This window comes from Schistocerca nitens, chromosome 4, assembly GCF_023898315.1.
Source record: "Schistocerca nitens isolate TAMUIC-IGC-003100 chromosome 4, iqSchNite1.1, whole genome shotgun sequence".
NCBI classification, from domain to species: domain Eukaryota; kingdom Metazoa; phylum Arthropoda; class Insecta; order Orthoptera; family Acrididae; genus Schistocerca; species Schistocerca nitens.
Window position 1 is genome coordinate 776,846,783 of NC_064617.1, and position 20,333 is coordinate 776,867,115.

The 20,333-nt window shown below is 41.4% G+C and overlaps 1 protein-coding gene across 4 annotated transcripts in view; it reads right to left on the minus strand.

Moving 5' to 3' along the window:
- The window catches only part of LOC126253130 (uncharacterized), a 99,548-nt gene that overhangs the window by 58,309 nt on the left and 20,906 nt on the right, over positions 1-20,333 (minus strand). For all 4 annotated transcript variants that reach the window (XM_049954260.1, XM_049954263.1, XM_049954261.1 and 1 more), the window contains exon 2: positions 8,036-8,163. In XM_049954260.1, coding sequence (XP_049810217.1) covers positions 8,036-8,145 — 110 coding nt within the window. In that variant the 5' untranslated portion in view covers positions 8,146-8,163. The remainder of the gene's footprint in view (positions 1-8,035; positions 8,164-20,333) is intronic.

Below are 20,333 nucleotides of genomic sequence, written 5' to 3' on the forward strand. Positions count from 1 at the left end.
TCCAAAACTCTTAGATACACAGAAATATCAGTCTTTTCCAAAGGCCTCCCTTTTTGCCCCACTCACAAATTCGATCATGCAGGACTTGTTAAAGACCTTCTCTCCTTATCCCAATCCCTACAATGGAAAAACTTACTTCATCAACCCTAACAATCAGACTTAACCAAAGAGCAATGTTGAACCCTGCCTCACTCAGTTCACTCCTCCACACAACAATCATCCACCCCCACTGCCTCTAAATCACCCCCTGTTAACTTTCCAGGATGTCTTAAACTGGGACCTAGGCTCACCATCATTCCCCAAATCCCTCAACTTGCAAACTAGCCTCACATCCACAGAAAGAAGTGCAATCCACTTCATAAAAACTGATCTCAATCTTATAATCCTACCTGCTGACAAAGGCTCCAACACAGTTGGATTGAACAACAAGATTTACATGGTGGAAGCACTCTGCCAGTTGTCAGATTCATCCACCTACAGTGACGCCATTCCAGAAATCCAACAGATCTCTAGTCTCTCCTCAAATCCTTAGGCCCATGCCACAACCTCTACCTGGAGTCTTATCTCTCTCCTCACCCTAACCATTCCCTGCACTCCTGTCTGCTACATGCTTCTTAACATCCATAAACCCAACCCAACCACCCAGGATGCCCCATTATCGCCAGTTTCTGTGCCCCCACTGAGAGAATATCTGCTCTTGTAGATCAACACCTTCACCCTACTAACCACAACCTAACCTTTATATGAAAGATACCAACCATTTCCTCCACCGATTCTCCACAGTTCCTATTCCTTTACCACATGGTGCCATTCTTGTCACTATTGATTTCACCTCCCTTTACACTAAAATCCCTAATGCCCACGGCCTTACTGCTATTGAATACTGCCTTTCCCAATGCCCTGTGGATTCCAAATCTACAACCTCCTTCCTGGTCCTAATGACCAACTATATACTCATCCACAATTACTTCTCTTTTTAAGGCATTACCTACACACACAAATCCAACATACAGTTATGGGCACCCACGTCGCACCATCCTATGCCAACCTATTCACGTCCTTCCTAAACACCCAGAATCCCAAACCCCTCACCTGGTTTAGATTCATTTATGATATCTTCTTGATCTGAACCGAGGGTGAGGACACCTTATCCACATTCCTCCTGAACCTCAACACCTTCTCTCCCATTCGCTTCACTTGGTCCTATTCAACCCAACAAGCCGCCTTCCTTAATGTTAACCTCCACCTCAAAGACGGCTATATTAGTATTTCTGTCCATAACAAATCTATCAACTACCAGTAATACCTCCACATCGACACCTGGCACCCTTTCCATACTAAGAAGTCTCTTCCACACAGCCTAGCAGCACATGGATATCACATCTTAGGACATGGGATCCCTCTTGAAATAAACTGAGGGTCTCAGTGAGACCTTCACAGTCCATAATTATCCTCTCAATATTATATATAAAAAATAATAATAAAAAATTTAAAAAAAATAAAAAAGGATCTCTTGTGCCTTATCTCTTAAGTCACCCACCAACTCCAGTCACAGAGGAGCATTCCCCTCAAGATGTAGTACCACTCAGGACTGGAGCAACTAAATCACATTCTCCACCAGGGTTTTGACTACCTCTCATCATGCCCTGGAATGAGGAATGTCCTACCCGCTTTCCTTCCCAACCCCCACCCCCCACCCCCCTGTGGTTTTCCGCTGCCCACCGAACCTACATGATATCCTTGTCTATACCTACACAACTCGTGCTCCCAACTCCTTGCCTCAAGGCTCCTGTCCCCGCAATGGACTTAGCTGCAAGACCTGTCCCATACATCCTCCCACCACCACTTACAACAATCCAGTCACATGCATCACCAATCCCATCAAAAGCAGGAATATATGTGAAACCAGTCATGTGATCCACAAGCTAAGCTACAAATACTGTGCTGCATTCTATGTGAGCATGACAATGAACAAGCTGTCTGTCCACATGAATGATCACCAACAAGCTGGCCAAGAAACAGATTAACCACCCCATTGCTGAGCATGCCAAACAACACAACATTCTTCATTTCAATGGCTGCTTCACAACCTGTGCCTTGTGGATCCTTCCCACCAACACCAGCTTTTCCGAATTGCACAGGTGCAAACTCTCCCTGCAATATATCCTATGTTTCCGTGACACTCCAGGCCTCAATCTTCGTTACTCTTTGTCCTTACCCTCTAGCCCCTCTCCTGCTCCTACACCGGCCGGAGCCCTGGGGTTTTTTTCGAGAGGGGCTGCTCATCCCTACAGAAGCAATGACCACGTGGGACTGGGATTTATGGAAGAGACTTCTTGGTAAGGAATGGGTGGCAGCTGACGAAATGGAGGTATTACTGATGGTTGGTAGGTTTGATGTGGATGGAGGTACTGACATAGCAATCTTTGAGGTGGAGGTCAACGTCGGGGATGGTGATGGTTAGTGTTTAACGTCCCGTCGACAACGAGGTCATTAGAGACTGAGCGCAAGCTCGGGTTAGGGAAGGATTGGGAAGGAAATTGGCCATGCCCTTTCAAAGGAACCATCCCGGCATTTGCCTGAAACGATTTAGGGAAATCACGGAAAACCTAAATCAGGATGGCTGGAGACGGGATTGAACCGTCGTCCTCCCGAATGCGAGTCCCGTGTGCTAACCACTGTGCCACCTCGCTCGGTCAACGTCGGGGAAGGTGGCTTGTTAGGCTGAGTAAGACTAAGTGAAGCGAAAGGGGGAAAGGGGGGGGGGGGGGGATGGAGGAATGTGGATAGGGTGTCCTCATCCTCGATCCAGATCACGTCGCTATTCGCCTCCCCTTTGAAACTCCCCAATAAGATGGTACAACAGCTGCAATGGTGGGCATTACACCTATGAGGTTAGTTGCTGGCCCACCACTTGGCACTCAAATGCACACTCACTTTCCTGCTTGCAATAGGACATTGATGCAGAGTGACTCGCACAATGGGCTGCGTTTTGATTTAGACGCAAATCAGTGACACACACTCGATGAATTCCAAATTATGGTGCTCGACTCAGACAGAAACAGGCCATGAGCTGCTACTCAGCAGGACATTGACTGCTGTAGTGCAGTTGTCCAGAGCACCTGCCTAGGGGAACCAAGCTGACATGGCGCACCTGTATTTTTCATTATGACCAGGCTTAAAATAACTGACTGTGTCATTTGTTGGCTACAAACAATTCTGAATACTGGGTGGTAATTCCTCCTATGCTCCATTGCTATGTACTGAAGCTCCTCCACACTGCCCACTGGGGAATGCATAGAATAAAGGCAACAGCGTGGTGGTGTGTGTTCTGGCCTGGTGTTGATGCCACCCTAGCACAGTCCATTCGGAACTGCCAGGACTCTGCCCATATTCATCAGCCCAGCCACAGTGCTTCCATTCTTGGCCATACACTGATGACCCCTGGCAAAAAGTGCATGTCAATTTTGCCAGATGGTTCTGAGGAGCAATGTGATTGCTATTTGTTGACACACTCTCTAACTTTTCCCTGGCAAATACTGCATGTCAATTTCGCCAGACGGTTCTGAGGAGCAATGTGATTGCTAGTTGTTGACACATGGCTACCACCACCACAGCAGCTATCATCCATGCACTATCCATCATATTTGCAATAGAGGAACACCTTTACAACAACCCTTCAGTTCACAGCATCTGCGTTTCAGGATTCGGAAGCCGCATGGATGGTCAGGACCTTCAAAATGCAGATATGCAAAATAATGACAGCTAACTCCAGGGATGCACTCGCCAGCTTCCTAGCCATCTACCAGTCCACCCCCACCAATGGACATAACCCAATCGAAATTTTAAATGGACACTGATCCTACATCCTCTTCAATCCACTATGCCCAACTCAGTGGGTCCACCATCCATGTACACAACCCTATTACCATGTGGGCAGCTATGTCTGGGCTTATATCTTTGGCCAGAACACTGTGTGGACCAAAGGCATAATCGTTGGCAACAAGGGGCACCAAATGTTTGAGGTTGCAGTTGGTCACGAGCATTTCGTGAAGCATCAAAATCACCTCCGGTGTAATGAGAAGTACCGTCCATGTCCCCCCCCCCCCCCCACTCTCTCCCTCAGCTACAATCTGGCTAAGATCTGCACCCCAGAACCCATTGACTAGTTGTCAATTCCACTGCCTGCACTGGCATCTGATCCAGCCAGTTGAGCTGAAGACCTGCCGCAGGAGCCTTTGACAGGGGGCTTTGGTATCTCTCTCTACCTTTCCTCGATTAAGTCAGCAAAGGCCAGGCCATTTTTGGCCCTACTGCCAATTAGCGGGGGCAGTGGTTTAGTATCTGACAGTGATCTGGATTCCCCATCCAGACCAAGTATCGATACAGAGAACAGGTCAGAGATATTCAAGCTAGATACTCCAGCCACACCTTGCTCCCGTGCGATGCACCGCCATAGGCCTGTCATGTGGAGCTGTGGAGCTGTCCACTGCAGTGGACTGCCTGTAAATACTGCGGCCCGAGACTGGTCAGTTACTATCACTGGTTCATAGCTGCATAAGTACATGCTATTGAGCAGTAAAGGAAACAAAAGAAAAATTCGGAGCAGGTATTAAAGTCCATGGAGAAGAAATAAAAACGTTGAGGTTCGCTGATGACATTGTAATTCAGTCAGAGACAGCAAAGGACTTGGAAGAACAGTTGAACGGAATGGAGAGTGTCTTGAAAGGAGGATATAAGATGAACATCAACAAAAGCAAAACAAGGATAATGGAATGTAGTCGAATTAAGTCGGGTGATGGTGAGGGGATTAGATTAGGAAATGAGACACTGAAAGTAGTAAAAGAGTTTTGCTATTTGGGGAGCAAAATAACTGATGATGGTCGAAGTAGAGAGGATATAAAATGTAGACTGGCAATGGCAAGGAAAGCGTTTCTGAAGAAGAGAAATTTATTAACATCGAGTATAGATTTAAGTGTCAGGAACTCGTTTCTGAAAGTATTTGTATGGAGTGTAGCCATGTATGGAAGTGAAACATGGATGATAAATTGTTTGGATAAGAAGAGAACAGAAGCTTTCGAAATGTGGTGCTACAGAAGAATGCTGAAGATTAGATGGGTAGATCACAGAACTAATGAGGAGGTATTGAATAGAATTGGGGAGAAGAGGAGTTTGTGGCACAACTTGACAAGAAGAAGGGACCGGTTGGTAGGACATGTTCTGAGGCATCAAGGGATCACAAATTTAGCATTGGAGGGCAGCGTGGAGGGTAAAAATCGTAGAGGGAGACCAAGAGATGAATACACTAAGCAGATTCAGAAGGATGTAGGTTGCAATAAGTACTGGGAGATGAAGAAGCTTGCACAGGATAGAGTAGCATGGAGAGCTGCATCAAACCAGTCTCAGGACTGAAGACAACAACAACAACAACAACAACAACATTGAGAAGTAGAGTTTTCGTCTTGCCTGTATTATGTTTTTGATTCGGATTGCTACCTAGACTGTTCATATTTGCTACACTCCAGATTTGTTTTTGGTTAGCTGTTCACTACTTGAACTCTGCGATAACAGATGTCAGGAACCCACTGCTTATTCCACCATTCTTTGTATTACTGCCAGTGGACGTGATCATACACATGTATTAGGGAAAAGGAAAATTTAGTGCAGGATCAAATTGGTAAAAAGAGAGATTTATGGGACAACTTGACAAGAAGGGACTGGTTGATAGGACACATGGTGAGACATCAAGGCATTGTCAATTTGGTAACAGAAGGAAAGGGGGGAGGAGGGGGTGGGGCAGAATTGTAGACGAAGATTACAAAATGAATGCAGTAACTAGATTCAAGTGGATGTAGATTGCAGTAGTTATACAGAGATGATGAGACTTGCACAGGATAGACTAGCATGGAGAGCCACATTAAACCGGTCTTTGGACTGAATACCACCACCACCACCACCACCACCGCCGCCACCACAACAACAACAACAACAACAACAACAAGATCATCAAAATATGGACCATGTGGAACTCCCTCCCAGGCAAGCTAGTGGATAACTGTTTCCATCTTGATAGCAGCATGTAGTTATACATTATCATATTTCAGCACCACCTGATTAGATGTCTTAATAGTCCCCCCCCCCCCCCCCTCCCACAGTGCAGTAGCTAAAAATTCGAGATACTGACTTAGAATTTCAGTAGCTCCAATGCATTTCCAAGAAGCATTTTGTCATAAACAATGCCGCCGCCATCTCAATGAACACATTATGTTATCTCTCGTGGAGAGGCAGAAACATTTGTATGGGTAGTTTTTCCTTTTTTAGAGTTGAGCAATTCCTTTAATATTCGATACTGACATAAATGCACCATTTTTCATCATCACTACAAACATAGATAGGAATAGTTGATGCTATTCATGAACCTAATTGTATTGAAAAAAGCTATGTAAACTATTATCTGCTAATTTTGTTGGTTTCTGCTTTGAGTTTTGTATTCATAGTCCAGATTTTTTAATCTGTTCCTCATAATGTCAAAGCCACTGACTTGTCACAATCCACTACATTTGCTAATTCTTACTCATGTGGAGTGCTGTGTTACAGAATTCTTATATTTTAGTTACAATAGGGTCTTCTTATATTTTAGTTAAAATAAGGCCAACAGACAATATATTTTTTTAATGATTACAATCTCAACCACTGGTTGTTATCAACTGGATTAAATTAACTTTTTATTTTGTTATCACCACTACTGCACAGTTTTGGCTGTGTGCCCATTTTCAAGTGACTGTTATTTTTATTGTTATTACAATGAAATGAACACCCATAGCTGCTTACAGGCGTTGACATACGTCAACGGGGACAGATGAAAATGTGTGCCCCAACCAGGACTCGAACCCGGGATCTCCTGCTTACATGGCAGATGCTCTATCGATCTGAGCCACCAAGGACACAGGGGATAGCACGACTGCAGGGATTTATCTCTGGCACGCCTCCCGCGAAACCCACATTCTCAACGTATTGTCCCGCACTACATTCGTAGTGCTCCCGCCCATTATACTCATTACTCGCGGCGCATTGCTGATTCCCATAAGAGTCTGTTTGTGCATTCGCACAGAAGAAGAAGATGGTCAAGTGGCCAGTGAGCCTTAACTATATATATACTAAGATGGTATCTGTTCTTTCGGACATGTCCGAAAGAACAGCTACCATCTTAGTATATATATTTTTATTGTTGTTATTGTTTTGAACCTACTTACTGCAGTCGAGTCTTAATCCCCTCTAGTAACAGACTGACTTTTCCTTGATGCCTCACAAAATACTGATCAACCAATCCGCTCTTTTAGTCAAGTTATGTCACTGATTTATTTTTTGCCCAGTTCTGTTCAGAACCTCTTCATTATTTTTCCCATCTACCAATCAAATCTCCAGCATTCTTCTGTATCACTACATTACAAAAGCTTGCTTTCTCTTCATGTCTGAACAGTTTACAGTCTACATTTAACTTCCGTACAAAGGTACACTCCAGACAGATCCCTTCAGAAAAAACTTCACAACATTATACGCTTATATTTTATGTCAATAAACTTCTATTTTTCAAAAAGCACTTTTCTTGCTATTACTAATCTGCATTTTATATCCTCTCTATTTTGATCTTGCTGCCAAAATAGCAAAGCTCACCAACACTTTATAGTGTCCCATATCCTTACTTAATTGCCTCAGCATCACCTTATTTAAATCAGTTACATTAAACTACCTTTTTTTCAGCTTTCTTTGTACTTTTTCCGTACCACATAACTCATTAAATGGACATAAATAAGTTACAATCTAAATGTTTGTCTATCCACATATATTGTTAAAACCATTGCGGGTTGGCTGGGCCTCAAAAATAAAAACAAGGCACTCAATGTTTCTTGAACAACAGTAATGCAACACAATACAACAAAGAGTAAGAGTGCACTGGAATATGTAGTGTGACACCTCATAGCCAAATGGTCAGAGAGAAAAAGATAAAATAATTAACAGGGTATTACTAACATACCTTATTTCAACTCGCACCATTGACTGCACACAGGAAATAAGTCTACTCCCCTGAATGACATGCTCACACAGTTTTGATACTTCTTTAAGCTCATCATCTATAAAGCCCATTGACTGTTAGGCTTGAACCTGGAAAATAATAAACACTGGTGTAATTAAGTGAAGAACTACTGTACATCTATCACTCAAAATAATTAAAAATGTAAGAAAAGAAGGATTTCTAGCACTGTTCAAACGATACTCGTCTCCCTCCATGGTCTCAAACTAACGGCAGCTCAAGAAAATTATACAGATCTTTCTCCATCTACATCTACATACATACTCCGCAATCCACCATACGGTGTGTGGCAGAGGGTACCTCGTACCACAACTAGTATCCACTCTCCCTGTTCCACTCCAAAACAGAACGAGGGAAAAATGACTGCCTATATGCCTCTGTACGAGCCCTAATCTCTCTTATCATATCTTTGTGGTCTTTCCGCGAAATGTAAGTTGGCGGCAGTAAAATTGTACTGCAGTCAGCCTCAAATGCTGGTTCTCTAAATTTCCTCAGTAGCGATTCACGAAAAGAACGCCTCCTTTCCAGAGACTCCCACCCGAGTTCCTGAAGCATTTCCCTAACACTCGCATGATGATCAAACCTATCAGTAACAAATCTAGCAGCCCGCCTCTGAATTGCTTCTATGTCCTCCCTCAATCGACCTGATAGGGATCCCAAACGCTCGAGCAGTACTCAAGAATAGGTTGTATTAGTGTTTTATAAGCAGTCTCCTTTACAGATGAACCACATCTTTCCAAAATTCTACCAATGAAGCGAAGACAACTATCCGCCTTCCCCACAACTGCCATTACATGCTTGTCCCACTTCATATCGTTCAGCAATGTTACGCCCAAATATTTAATCGACTTGACTGTGTCAAGCACTACACTACTAATGGAGTATTCAAACATTACAGGATTCTTTTTCCTATTCATCTGCATTAATTTACATTTATGTATATTTAGAGTTAGCTGCCATTCTTAACACCAATCACAAATCTTGTCCAAGTCATCTTGTATCCTCCTACAGTCACTCAACGACGACACCTTCCCTTACACCACATCATCAGCAAACAGCCGCACATTGCTATCCACCCTATCCAAAAGATCATTTATGTAGATAGAAAACAACAGCAGACCTACCACACTTCCCTGGGGCACTCCAGATGATACCCTCACCTCCGATGAACACTCACCATCGAGGACAACGTACTGGGTTCTAGTAATATATGTAAGGTAATAATACAGAGAACAAGAACTTTTCAAATAGATGGCTACTTTAATGTAAGTTTTATACTTGAAAAATAAAATAAAAACAGCAAACAGAAAAACTACATCATCATCCATCATTACTGAAATAATATATTCACTGAAATTATGTTTATAGAAAAAAAATATTTTAGGTGGCATTGCCTTCACATGAGGTAGGCTCGCAGGGTGGTAAGAAAAGAACATTCAAGTTGATAAGAAAAAACGAAAGTGAATGTTAAGTTATGACACATAGCAGAGGAAGTGCAACTATAATTGTATTACGACCATAACCATCAGCTAAATGACATTACTAATGACAAAAAAGTTTCTTCTGGACAGAAAATATTGATGTGAATGTTACAGCCATCAGGAAGAATGTTAAGACACAAAACATGCATAAGACAAAGATTTTGATAATCCACCAAAAATACTCAACATTAGGAAAAAATCAGTTAGTGAAATCATCTAAACTTTCTTTTTTTAATTGCAGGAAGGTTCTTGATTAATTTTGTACTTCATCCTTATCCAGTCGAGCTTTTACTCCATCTCTTCTACTCATCTCCAATGACACTATTGTTGACAGTACGTTAAACTTTACTCTTCCTTCATCAGCTTACTATACTACAAATTTCAAGTTGGTACAACGCCATTTCAGTCTGATTGTTAACAAATGATGAGGCAGTTATGTATGATATTTTAATGCCCCATAGCATAGGTGCTACTACACGTAGAGCACTAATTCCATTAGGAAACAGGTGCAGAAGGATTTGGGCAACCCTACTGAAGGAGACAGCCCAACCTGTCTAGTGTGATTCATCAGGGAAAAAAGGAAAAGCTTCCAGATCACAATTTGAAGAAGCACCTCCCAAACATTAGTGAACTGCTTATATCAGTGTATCTGCTTAGTAAAAGCAATTACCTAGCCAGAGAAATAAATATTATGACAGTGAGTTCTCTCTTAATTTGCTAGTTACTGAAAGAAACAGAAAGAAAATGGTTGTTTTATAGATCAATATAATGAACAATCACGTTATGTGACCGAGCAATATTTTGGGAGTTCCCCACAGAAAACTAATATTTGATGACTATGTAAAATGTTATTACAATTGAATAGAATGAGAATCCACCACTGTGCTGCATATCCATTTAAAGTAACAAGGGACTGATGATTATTTGCAAAGAGGGGAGTTACTGGAATGCAATACATTCTGTTTCAACCAGATGTTGACATTTTATTACTTTTCTGCCCATGTGGTAGTGATTTGAAACATTTACGGTTATTTTGTCTCTCTTCTTAGAACACCAATTCTAATTCTTATCAAATATTGATTATGGCAATTGGTGAAAGAAGGTACAGCAATCAGTTGCAACTTGTGTTTACTTTAGCAGATCTAGATTTCACTCACTGAGTCACCATCTTCAATGCTTGAGGTAATACAGTACCACCTCCCCATCAGAGTTCAGGAGATATAATGTCATAAACAATGACATCCGTGAAAACTGCCACATCATACATGTCGTTTAAATTTAGCAGTTCTTTCCTGCTAACTCTACTCACAACACATTTTGCAAACAATATCCACACATGCTGCTGACCATACCTACACAATTACGACATTTTTTGAGACACAGATTAGGAGATATGATGTTAGAAACACTGAGATGCATGAAAAATTGTCACATCATGCATGAAGTTTTAATACATTTATTCTTTACTACTAAGACACTCCTGCAGACAAGGTAACTTTAGGAAATCCCTGACACCTGACAGCTTTCAACTGTGAAGTGCAAGCAGCTGCGGGTGAAAACAATAAACACCTATAGAGCTATGAAGAGGAGTTGCCATAGACAATAACCAAATGGTGTTGTGGGACAGCTGCACTGTTTTGTAATATCAAAGGTGTTACTAAAGATACAAGTTAATGAAATTTTTTCAATATTACACTACCAAAATAGTTCATTTTTGTTTTCGTTTCTAATACGGAATTTGCAAAATGAATACCCAGGCAATGGTGGATTTGCCAGCTAGTAACTAATAAAAGTAAAGTGAAAAGTATTTCTAATATTAATGACAGCAGTGTAAATAAATTTGTCCACCCTATTATGGAAAATTAGTGAGATAATTGCTTCAGTTTTTACAAAATTTGTAGGCCTAATACAAATGTGACAGTTTCAATCACTGATAATCTAGGCTTAATTTTGAGAAACAGAGCTTAAAAAAGAAATGTCAACCAGGGATCAGGCTTATACAAGACTGAATGTCCAGACAGTGATGCATGTTACATGGGACAGACTGGCAGATGATTTGAAGTCAGATTCGGCGAGCATATTGCTATAGAGTGGAGTGATGTGGCTGATAGGTCAAATTTTGCCACCTATCTGATTTGAAGTGGCCATGATGTGCTTGTGATGTCCTCATACAAGAGGGTGTTATACCAATGCGAGAAGGGTATCTGTATCGACTTGGTGAAGGATGTCAAGATTTTTCACCATCAAGCGTTTCCTGGAGGGATGCTGCTCAACTGGCAAGAGAGCTTCCCATTTTTGGAAGACATATGAAGATCTGTGGCAGCTGACCAAAAGAGGAGAGAAGCAAAGACGCACAAATTCGGCATGAAAAATATATTTGTAACTATCCATCTCCAACACAATTTACAAGTGTGCATGCTCTGTGAGCTTCAGTAATTCAAATTAATGCTTTTAAGTGGTTCATCTAATAGTTACTATCTTTAACATCAATTAGCATCATAACAACATGCATTATTATTTTAGTTCACATGTGAGGACACATTATCCCATATAAGCTCATGAACTGCTCAGCAACTAGCTATCACCACACTCAGTAATCAGCTTTAGTTGAATTTTGTTCCATTATTCATTAAACTGGAAATAATGTACTTTAAATCATGATCTGTTAGCATCTTGTGTTTGTTTCAGTACTTGTAGCAATGCATAATTATGGAAACTACAATAACTAAGTGGGTCACTAGTTCATATAAGTGTAGCTAGGAGCGCATAATGGTTTATCTAAAATTGTGGTTTCAATATAATCCTCTTTTAACTGTTGTTGTTAAATTTTTCAGCAACTAATGCATGTGTATTGTTTCTATATACACCTACACATGATGTATTTCTTTGATACAATGCTAACAGCAATTACATACATATCAACAGCCAGCTACACAGAGTAGTTCACATTACCACCACTTTGACTGCACAGAATTTTTACTGCTTCAGTATCACTCACTGTTGTAGCCACTTCTATTTCATATCGATAAAAAATGTATTTCTTTAAAACAGCTCCTTTATGATAGTATAAATAACCAACTACATATATACAATGCATTACTGTAACATGGATCATGTATAGAGGGCACCATAGATATGTATGATGCACAATAAGGCCAGCTGTGAGATAAATGAAAAACAGCAGCTTCAGTGCAATTTGAACTTTTGAAATGTATAATCCAAGAGGCACTATGCCAAATAATGGCTGAATTGTGATAACTGTATCGGCTGGTACATCCCATCTACTTATATTTTAAATTTATACAACTGTACTTTGTTGTTAACATATGTGCGATTCTATTTTAATTGGTTGCCATATTACCTCTAGTATTGAAGATGGATAATCAGTGACTGAAATCTAGATTTTCTACACTAATACAAGTTGCAGTTGATTGCTGTACCTTCTTTCACCAAGTATAGTCACTGAGCACTTACAGATTACAGGTGCAATCAAATTAAAAAAAAAAAAAAAGGCTATTACGGAACTATCACTTTTGTCATATAACTATTACATGTGGAAATCTCCAGAGCACTTCATTCAATATCTCACAAAAATATGCCATGCTGAGCATGCTAAATTTAAGTTTAAACACAAATGTTGGATATTATTCTTGAAGAATCAAATTAGCCAAGATTGCAAGCAACTCTTTTTATTATTATGACCGGTTTAAACAGATCTACATTATCATCAGATCTTGTAACACTATTAGTTGTATATGCTTCTTATAATATTGAAAGTTACTTAGTGATGTTGTGTCAAATAAAACATGGCAGAGAACCTCGGCATGTCACAAATAAAGTGACACTATTACAACATGCAACATATTGTACTGATGTTCAAGCAGTGCTTGACACCACTATGTGACTTTCATTACTGCAACAGGAATGTACAACTAATAATGTTACAAGATCCGATGATGGCAGCATAGCTCCATCGGCACCGGTCATAGTAATAAAAACTATTACTGGTGATCTTGGTTAAAGTGATGCTTCAAGAATAACATAACTTTCAGATTGGCCCCGAACTGATGCAATGTCAAACATATACAACAGATGTTGAAGATGAATAGTTGAGTATCTGTCTGAATTGTGGATAATCTTTGATTTTTGTTCTCATACTCCATTACTTTCAAAAACCAAAGTCAGATTTTCAAACACACAAATGTTATTACCAAGAAGTTAACCACCTTGATGGTTCTCTTTCTTGAGAACACTAATGGATGGACTCACAACCCAAACTACAGACATCCCTATGAGCCAATTTCTGTAATCAATCTAAATTAAATGTATTGCCATCTACACTAAAATTGACTAAGTGATAAATGGCAATACTGATATGAACAGTCTGCTGACACATGATTAGTGTATAAATTAGTGGGCACACTTGACAAAAAAATTAGTCATGCCCTGGTGGCATTACACTCACACCACACAATGCCGCTACTAGTTTTGACAATGCCTTAAATGCAGAATGGGAGATAAATGCAGCATGGAAGAGAGTCCACAAGTTTCTTCTGGTATACCTTATCCAGCCGATGCAGCTCATTGATGGTTAGATCCAGCAGAACAACCAGATTTTTTTATTTTTTATTTTATTTATTTAATGTTTTTATGGGGGGGGGCGGATGCTGACTGCTCCATTTCACTCGCAAATAGATATTCTTATGTGAGATTAAGACTGGCTGATGTAGAGGGTCATGTGGTGTCTGTGTATTTATCAAACTAGGAATGTATATGTACAGCTCTGCAAACATGGCTGTAGTCATCTTGGTAGGTGGGGAGTGTCCACAGCATGTTGTCGTTGTTGTCTTCAGTCCTGAGATTGGTTTGATGCAGCTCTCCATGCTACTCTATCCTGTGCAAGCTTCTTCATCTCCCAGTACTTACTGCAACCTACATCCTTCTGAATCTGCTTAGTGTATTCATCTCTTGGTCTCCCTCTACGATTTTTAATCTCCACGCTGCCCTCCAATGCTAAATTTGTGATCCCTTGATGTCTCAGAACATGTCCTACCAACCGATCCCTACTTCTTGTCAATTTGTGCCACAAATTCCTCTTCTCCCCAATTCTATTCAATACCTCCTCATTAGTTCTGTGATCTACCCATCTAATTTTCAGCATTCTTCTGTAGCACCACATTTCGAAAGCTTCTATTCTCTTCTTGTCCAAACTATTTATCGTCCATGTTTCACTTCCATACATGGCTACACTCCATACAAATACTTTCAGAAACGACTTCCTGACACTGAAATCTATACTCGACGTTAACAAATTTCTCTTCTTCAGAAACGCTTTCCTTGCCATTGGCAGTCTACATTTTATATCCTCTCTACTTCGACCATCATCAGTTATTTTGCTCCCCAAATAGCAAAACTCCTTTACTACTTTAAGTGTCTCATTTCCTAAACTAATTCCTTCAGCATCACCCGACTTAATTCGACTACATTCCATTATCCTTGTTTTGCTTTTTTTGTTGTTCATCTTATATCCTCCTTTCAAGACACTGTCCGTTCCGTTCAACTGCTTTTCTAAGTCCTTTGCTGTCTCTGACAGAATTACAATGTCATCGGCGAACCTCAAATTTTTATTTCTTCTCCATGGATTTTAATACCTATTCCGAATTTTATCTTTTGTTTCCTTTACTGCTTGCTCAATATACAGATTGAATAACATCGGGGAGAGGCTACAACCCTGTCTCACTCCCTTCCCAACCACTGCTTCCCTTTCATGCCCCTCGACTCTTATAACTGCCATCTGGTTTCTGTACAAATTGTAAATAGCCTTTCGCTCCCTGTATTTTACCCCTGCCACCTCCAGAATTTGAAAGAGAGTATTTCAGTCAACATTGTCAAAAGCTTTCCCTAAATCTACAAATGCTAGAAACGTAGGTTTGCCTTTCCTTAATCTATTTTCTAAGATAAGTCGTAGGGTCAGTATTACCTCACTTGTTCCCATATTTCTACGGAATCCAAACTGATCTTCCCCAAGGTCGGCTTCTACCAGTTTTTCCATTCGTCTGTAAATAATTCGCGTTAGTATTTTGCAGCCGTGACTTATTAAACTGATAGTTCGGTAAGTTTCACAGCTGTCAACACCTGCTTTCTTTGGGATTGGAATTATTATATTCTTCTTTAAGTCTGAGGGTATTTCGCCTGTCTCATACATCTTGCTCACCAGATGGTAGAGTTTTGTCAGGACTGGCTCTCCCAATGCCATCAGTAGTTCTAATGGCATGTTGTCTACTCCTGGGGCCTTCTTTCGGCTCAGGTCTTTCAATGCTCTGTCAAACTCTTCACGCAGTATCGTATCTCCCATTTCATCTTCATCTACATTCTCTTCCATTTCTATAATACTGTCCTCAAGTACATCGCCCTTGTATAGACCTTCTATATACTCCTTCCACCTTTCTGCTTTCCTTTCTTTGCTTAGAACTGGGTTTCCATCTGAGCTCTTGATATTCATACAAGTGGCTCTCTTATCTCCAAAGGTCTCTTTAATTTTCCTGTAGGCAGTATCTACTTTACCCCTAGTGAGATAAGCCTCTACATCCTTACATTTGTCCTCTAGCCATCCCTGCTTAGCCATTTTACACTTCCTGTCGATCTCATTTTTGAGACGTTTGTATTCCTTTTTGCCTGCTTCATTTACTGCGTTTTTATATTTTCTCCTTTCATCAATTAAATTCAGTATCTCTTCTGTTACCCAAGGATTTCTACTAGCCCTCGTCTTTTTACCTACTTGATCCTCTGCTGCCTTCACTACTTCATCCCTCAGAGCTACCCATTTTCTTCTACTGTATTTATTTCCCACATTCCTGTCAATTGTTCCCTTATGCTCTCCCTGAAACTCTGTACAACCTCTGGTTTAGTCAGTTTATCCAGGTCCCATCTCCTTAAATTCCCACGTTTCTGCAGTTTCTTCAGTTTTAATCTACAGTTCATAACCAATAGATTGTGGTCAGAGTCCACATCTGCCCCTGGAAATGTCTTACAATTTAAAACCTGGTTCCTAAATCTCTGTCTTACCATTACATAATCTATCTGATAGCTTCTAGTATCTCCAGGATTCTTCCATGTATACAACCTTCTTTTATCATTCTTGAACCAAGTGTTAGCTATGAGTCCACAGCATACTCATAATGAAAATGTTGGAGAATGAGCAACACCTGCAACTCAAGAATGTTGAAATAAACATCCTGGTTTGTATTCATGGTAGCTTAACAGAATGGGCCTAATGTCACAGTACAACAAAAAATCCCTAAACATAACTGAACCACTTTCAGCTTGAGCTACACCCACTCCACACTGAGGGTTAAACATCTTATCAGGCTGTCAGTGGACTCAATCCCTTACACCATTTGAAAAAAAAAAGAGGCAAAACTGCAAACTCAGACAACACTACATGCCTCTAGTCAGCTACTGCCCAGTTTCTGAGCTGTCGGGTCTAATGAAGACGTGCTGCTTTATGTTCCAATAACCGTTTGTGATGTTCCCGACACCAAAGGTCCATTGAATGTAGTTTACAATGTACACTGAGAAACTGGTTGAAATGAACCTGCATTCACTGATAATAGTAATTCCTGTCTGGTTTGACACTGATTGCCATTAAAGGCGTAATATTTATCTCCAGTTCCTGTCAATTAGTATCATTTGATGACCACTATCCTTACGCCACATTACATGGCTGCAATTGGTACACCATTCCTTGCAGACATGTTAGACAGTCTGTGTAAATGCACCAACAAATCGAGCAACTTCATTCGTGTTTCCAGAATAAAATTTTCACTCTGCAGCAGAGTGTGTGCTGATATGAAACTTCCTGGCAGATTAAAACTGTGTGCCGGGCTGAGATTCAAAATTGGGACCTTTGCCTTTCGCAGCAAGTGCTCTACTGTCTAAGCTACCCAAGCACAACTCATGACCCATCCTCACAGCTTTAATTCCACCTCCTCTGCTACCTTCCAAACTTCACAGAAGCTCTCCTGTGAACCTTGCAGAACTAGCACTCCTGGAAGACAGGATATTTTGGAGACATGGCTTTGCCACAGCCTGGGGGATGTTTCCAGAATGAAATTTTCACTCTGCAGTGGAGTGTGAGCTGATATGAAACTTCCTGGTAGATTAAAACTGTATGCCGGACTGAGAAAGCAGAGGTTCACAGGAGAGCTTCTGAGAAGTTTGGTAGGTAGGTGATGAGGTACTGGTGGAATTAAAGCTGTGAGGACGGGTCATGAGTCGTGCTTGGGTAGCTTGGATGGTAGAGCACTTGCCCGTAAAAGGCAAAGGTCCCAAGTGCAAGTCTCGGTCTGGCACACAGTTTTAATCTGTCAGGAAGTTTGTACTTCATACATGGAGTGGTCATCGGCATATCTAAACATGGTAGCTTGTTGCCACCATTCTGATGCATCTCCAAGTCAATCCATTTACTGCACTGATTACATACTACTGACTGGCACACACTTACCACTTCACTGCCATGACTTACACCAGTGGTGTATGTTCAAACCTTGTAGCAGCTACAGTGTTCAAAATCAATGAGTGCACCATTTTACGGAGGTGACTAACATTTTGTCCAATGAGCTTATGAATACCACACAGGAAAAAACAGGCTAGAAAATGAGATAAATGCCTTATCATTTTGACGCGTCCACATAAAAACCTTGCCACAGTGAACCCATTCCAGAAATCCAACAGGATCTCCGGTCTCTCCTTAAATCATTACACACATCCCAGAACCTATCCCCAGGTCTATGTCTCTCCTCACATCTACCACTCCCCCCAGTCCTACCTCCTATATGCTTCATAAAGTCCATAAACCCAACTACCCAAAATGCCCAATTGTAGCCAGTTACTGTATCCCCCACTAAGAGAATCTCTACTGTTGTGAACCAACGTCATCAACCTGTTACCCATAGTCTACCATCCTATATTTTCGCCATCAACTCACAACAGTTCTTGTTCCTTCACCACGTGGCACCCTGGTTGTCACTATTGGTACCACTCCCTCTACAGTAACATCCCTAACATCGATGTGTTACTGCTATTGAACACTACTATCCCTAATGCCCCAATGACTCCAAACCTACAATCTCCTTCTTCGTCACTTTGACCAATGGCATGTTTGTTTAAGATCTAATAGCCACAATTATCGCATTTTAGTTTGCGTCGGAAAGTAAACCGATTCTGTGACATATTACAGCTTCCTCATCAGGGGCGAATTATTTAGTTTCAGCTGAGTACTTTGGTAGTTAGGTTTTTGAACCTCTGCGTATAAATCTAATTTATTAGACACAGTTCCTGCATTTTCATCAGCGTCTACAGTAGACTTCTGTAGCACAAGTTGATAGTCGTTTGTTTTGAAAGCTAGTGACCGCTTGTTGGCACTGATCAGCCAGCCAATCAGGCAGCAGAAGCCGGCCAAGACACAAGCAGCAACAGGGAAGTAACCAAAGTAACCGATTTTGTTACTTTTATGAATTCCTAACTAGGAGCAATTTTTTAATATTATCTGTGTGTTCTAATAGTTTAGTTTCTTGAGTTTCTGCATGTTCATTTAATATCTAATAGCCACTGTTCTCACATTTCCATTTGTGTCGGAAAGTAAACTGATTTTGTGACATATTACAAGTTCCTAATCAGGGGCAAATTATTTAACCTCACCTGAGTGCTTCGGTAGTTAAGTTTTTGAATCTCTACGTATTAATCTAATTTATTACACACAGTTCCCTTGTTTTCATCAGGGTCTACAGTAGAGTTGCGTAGCACATGCCGATAGTCCGTTTATCTGCATAGTTCAGTTTTCCACGGTCTTCAGTATGGACAGGGACTGCGATTGTTGTGTGCGGATGCGAGCCAAGTTGGTGACACTTCGCTCTCAGCTTCAGGCTGTGATGGCTTCGGTTACACAACTTGAGGCTGCAGTGGATGGGCACCACTGTGGTGGGCCGGCTATGAGGATCCACCGGACATTCAGCATGTCTGAGTCCTCCGATCGGTCCTCACCGGTGGCCAGCCCCGTTACTGCTCACACTGAGATTGACCCCTCACCTGTGGTCGAATGGGAGGTCACCCGGGGCGTAGCAGGCGGCAAAAGGCTTCCCAGGCAGCCACATGTAAGGCCTCCCCAGATTGTCTGACAAACAGGTTCCAGGTGCTGTCTGTGGCTGACACTGTCACTGAGCCAGATGCTGTCGCCTGTCCTGTTTCAGAGGAAACCTCTCAGCCTGCAAGATCCGGACAATCACAGAGGGTGGGATTATTAATAGTTGGGTGCTCCAACTTTAGGAGCATTATGGGGCCCCTTAGGGACATGGCAGCCAAGAAGGGAAAGAAAACCAATGTGCACTCCATGTGTATACCGGGCGGACTCATTCCAGATGTGGAACGGGCCCTCCCGGATGCCATGAAGAGCACAGCGTATAACCAACTGCAGGTGGTTGCTCACGTCGGTACCAATGATGTGTCTCACTTTGGATCAGAAAAGATTCTCTCTGGTTTTGAGCAGCTAACAGATGTGGTAAAGGTGCCAGTCTTGCCCACAAGATGAAAGCTGAGCTGACCATTTGCAGCATAGTCAACAGGACCGATTACAGACCTCTGGTACAGAGCTGAGTGGAGGGTCTGAATCAGAAGCTCGGACGGTTCTGCAACCATGTAGGCTGCAGATTCCTCAACTTGCGCCAAAGGGTGGTTGGGTTGAATACGTCACGTGTCCACTGTAC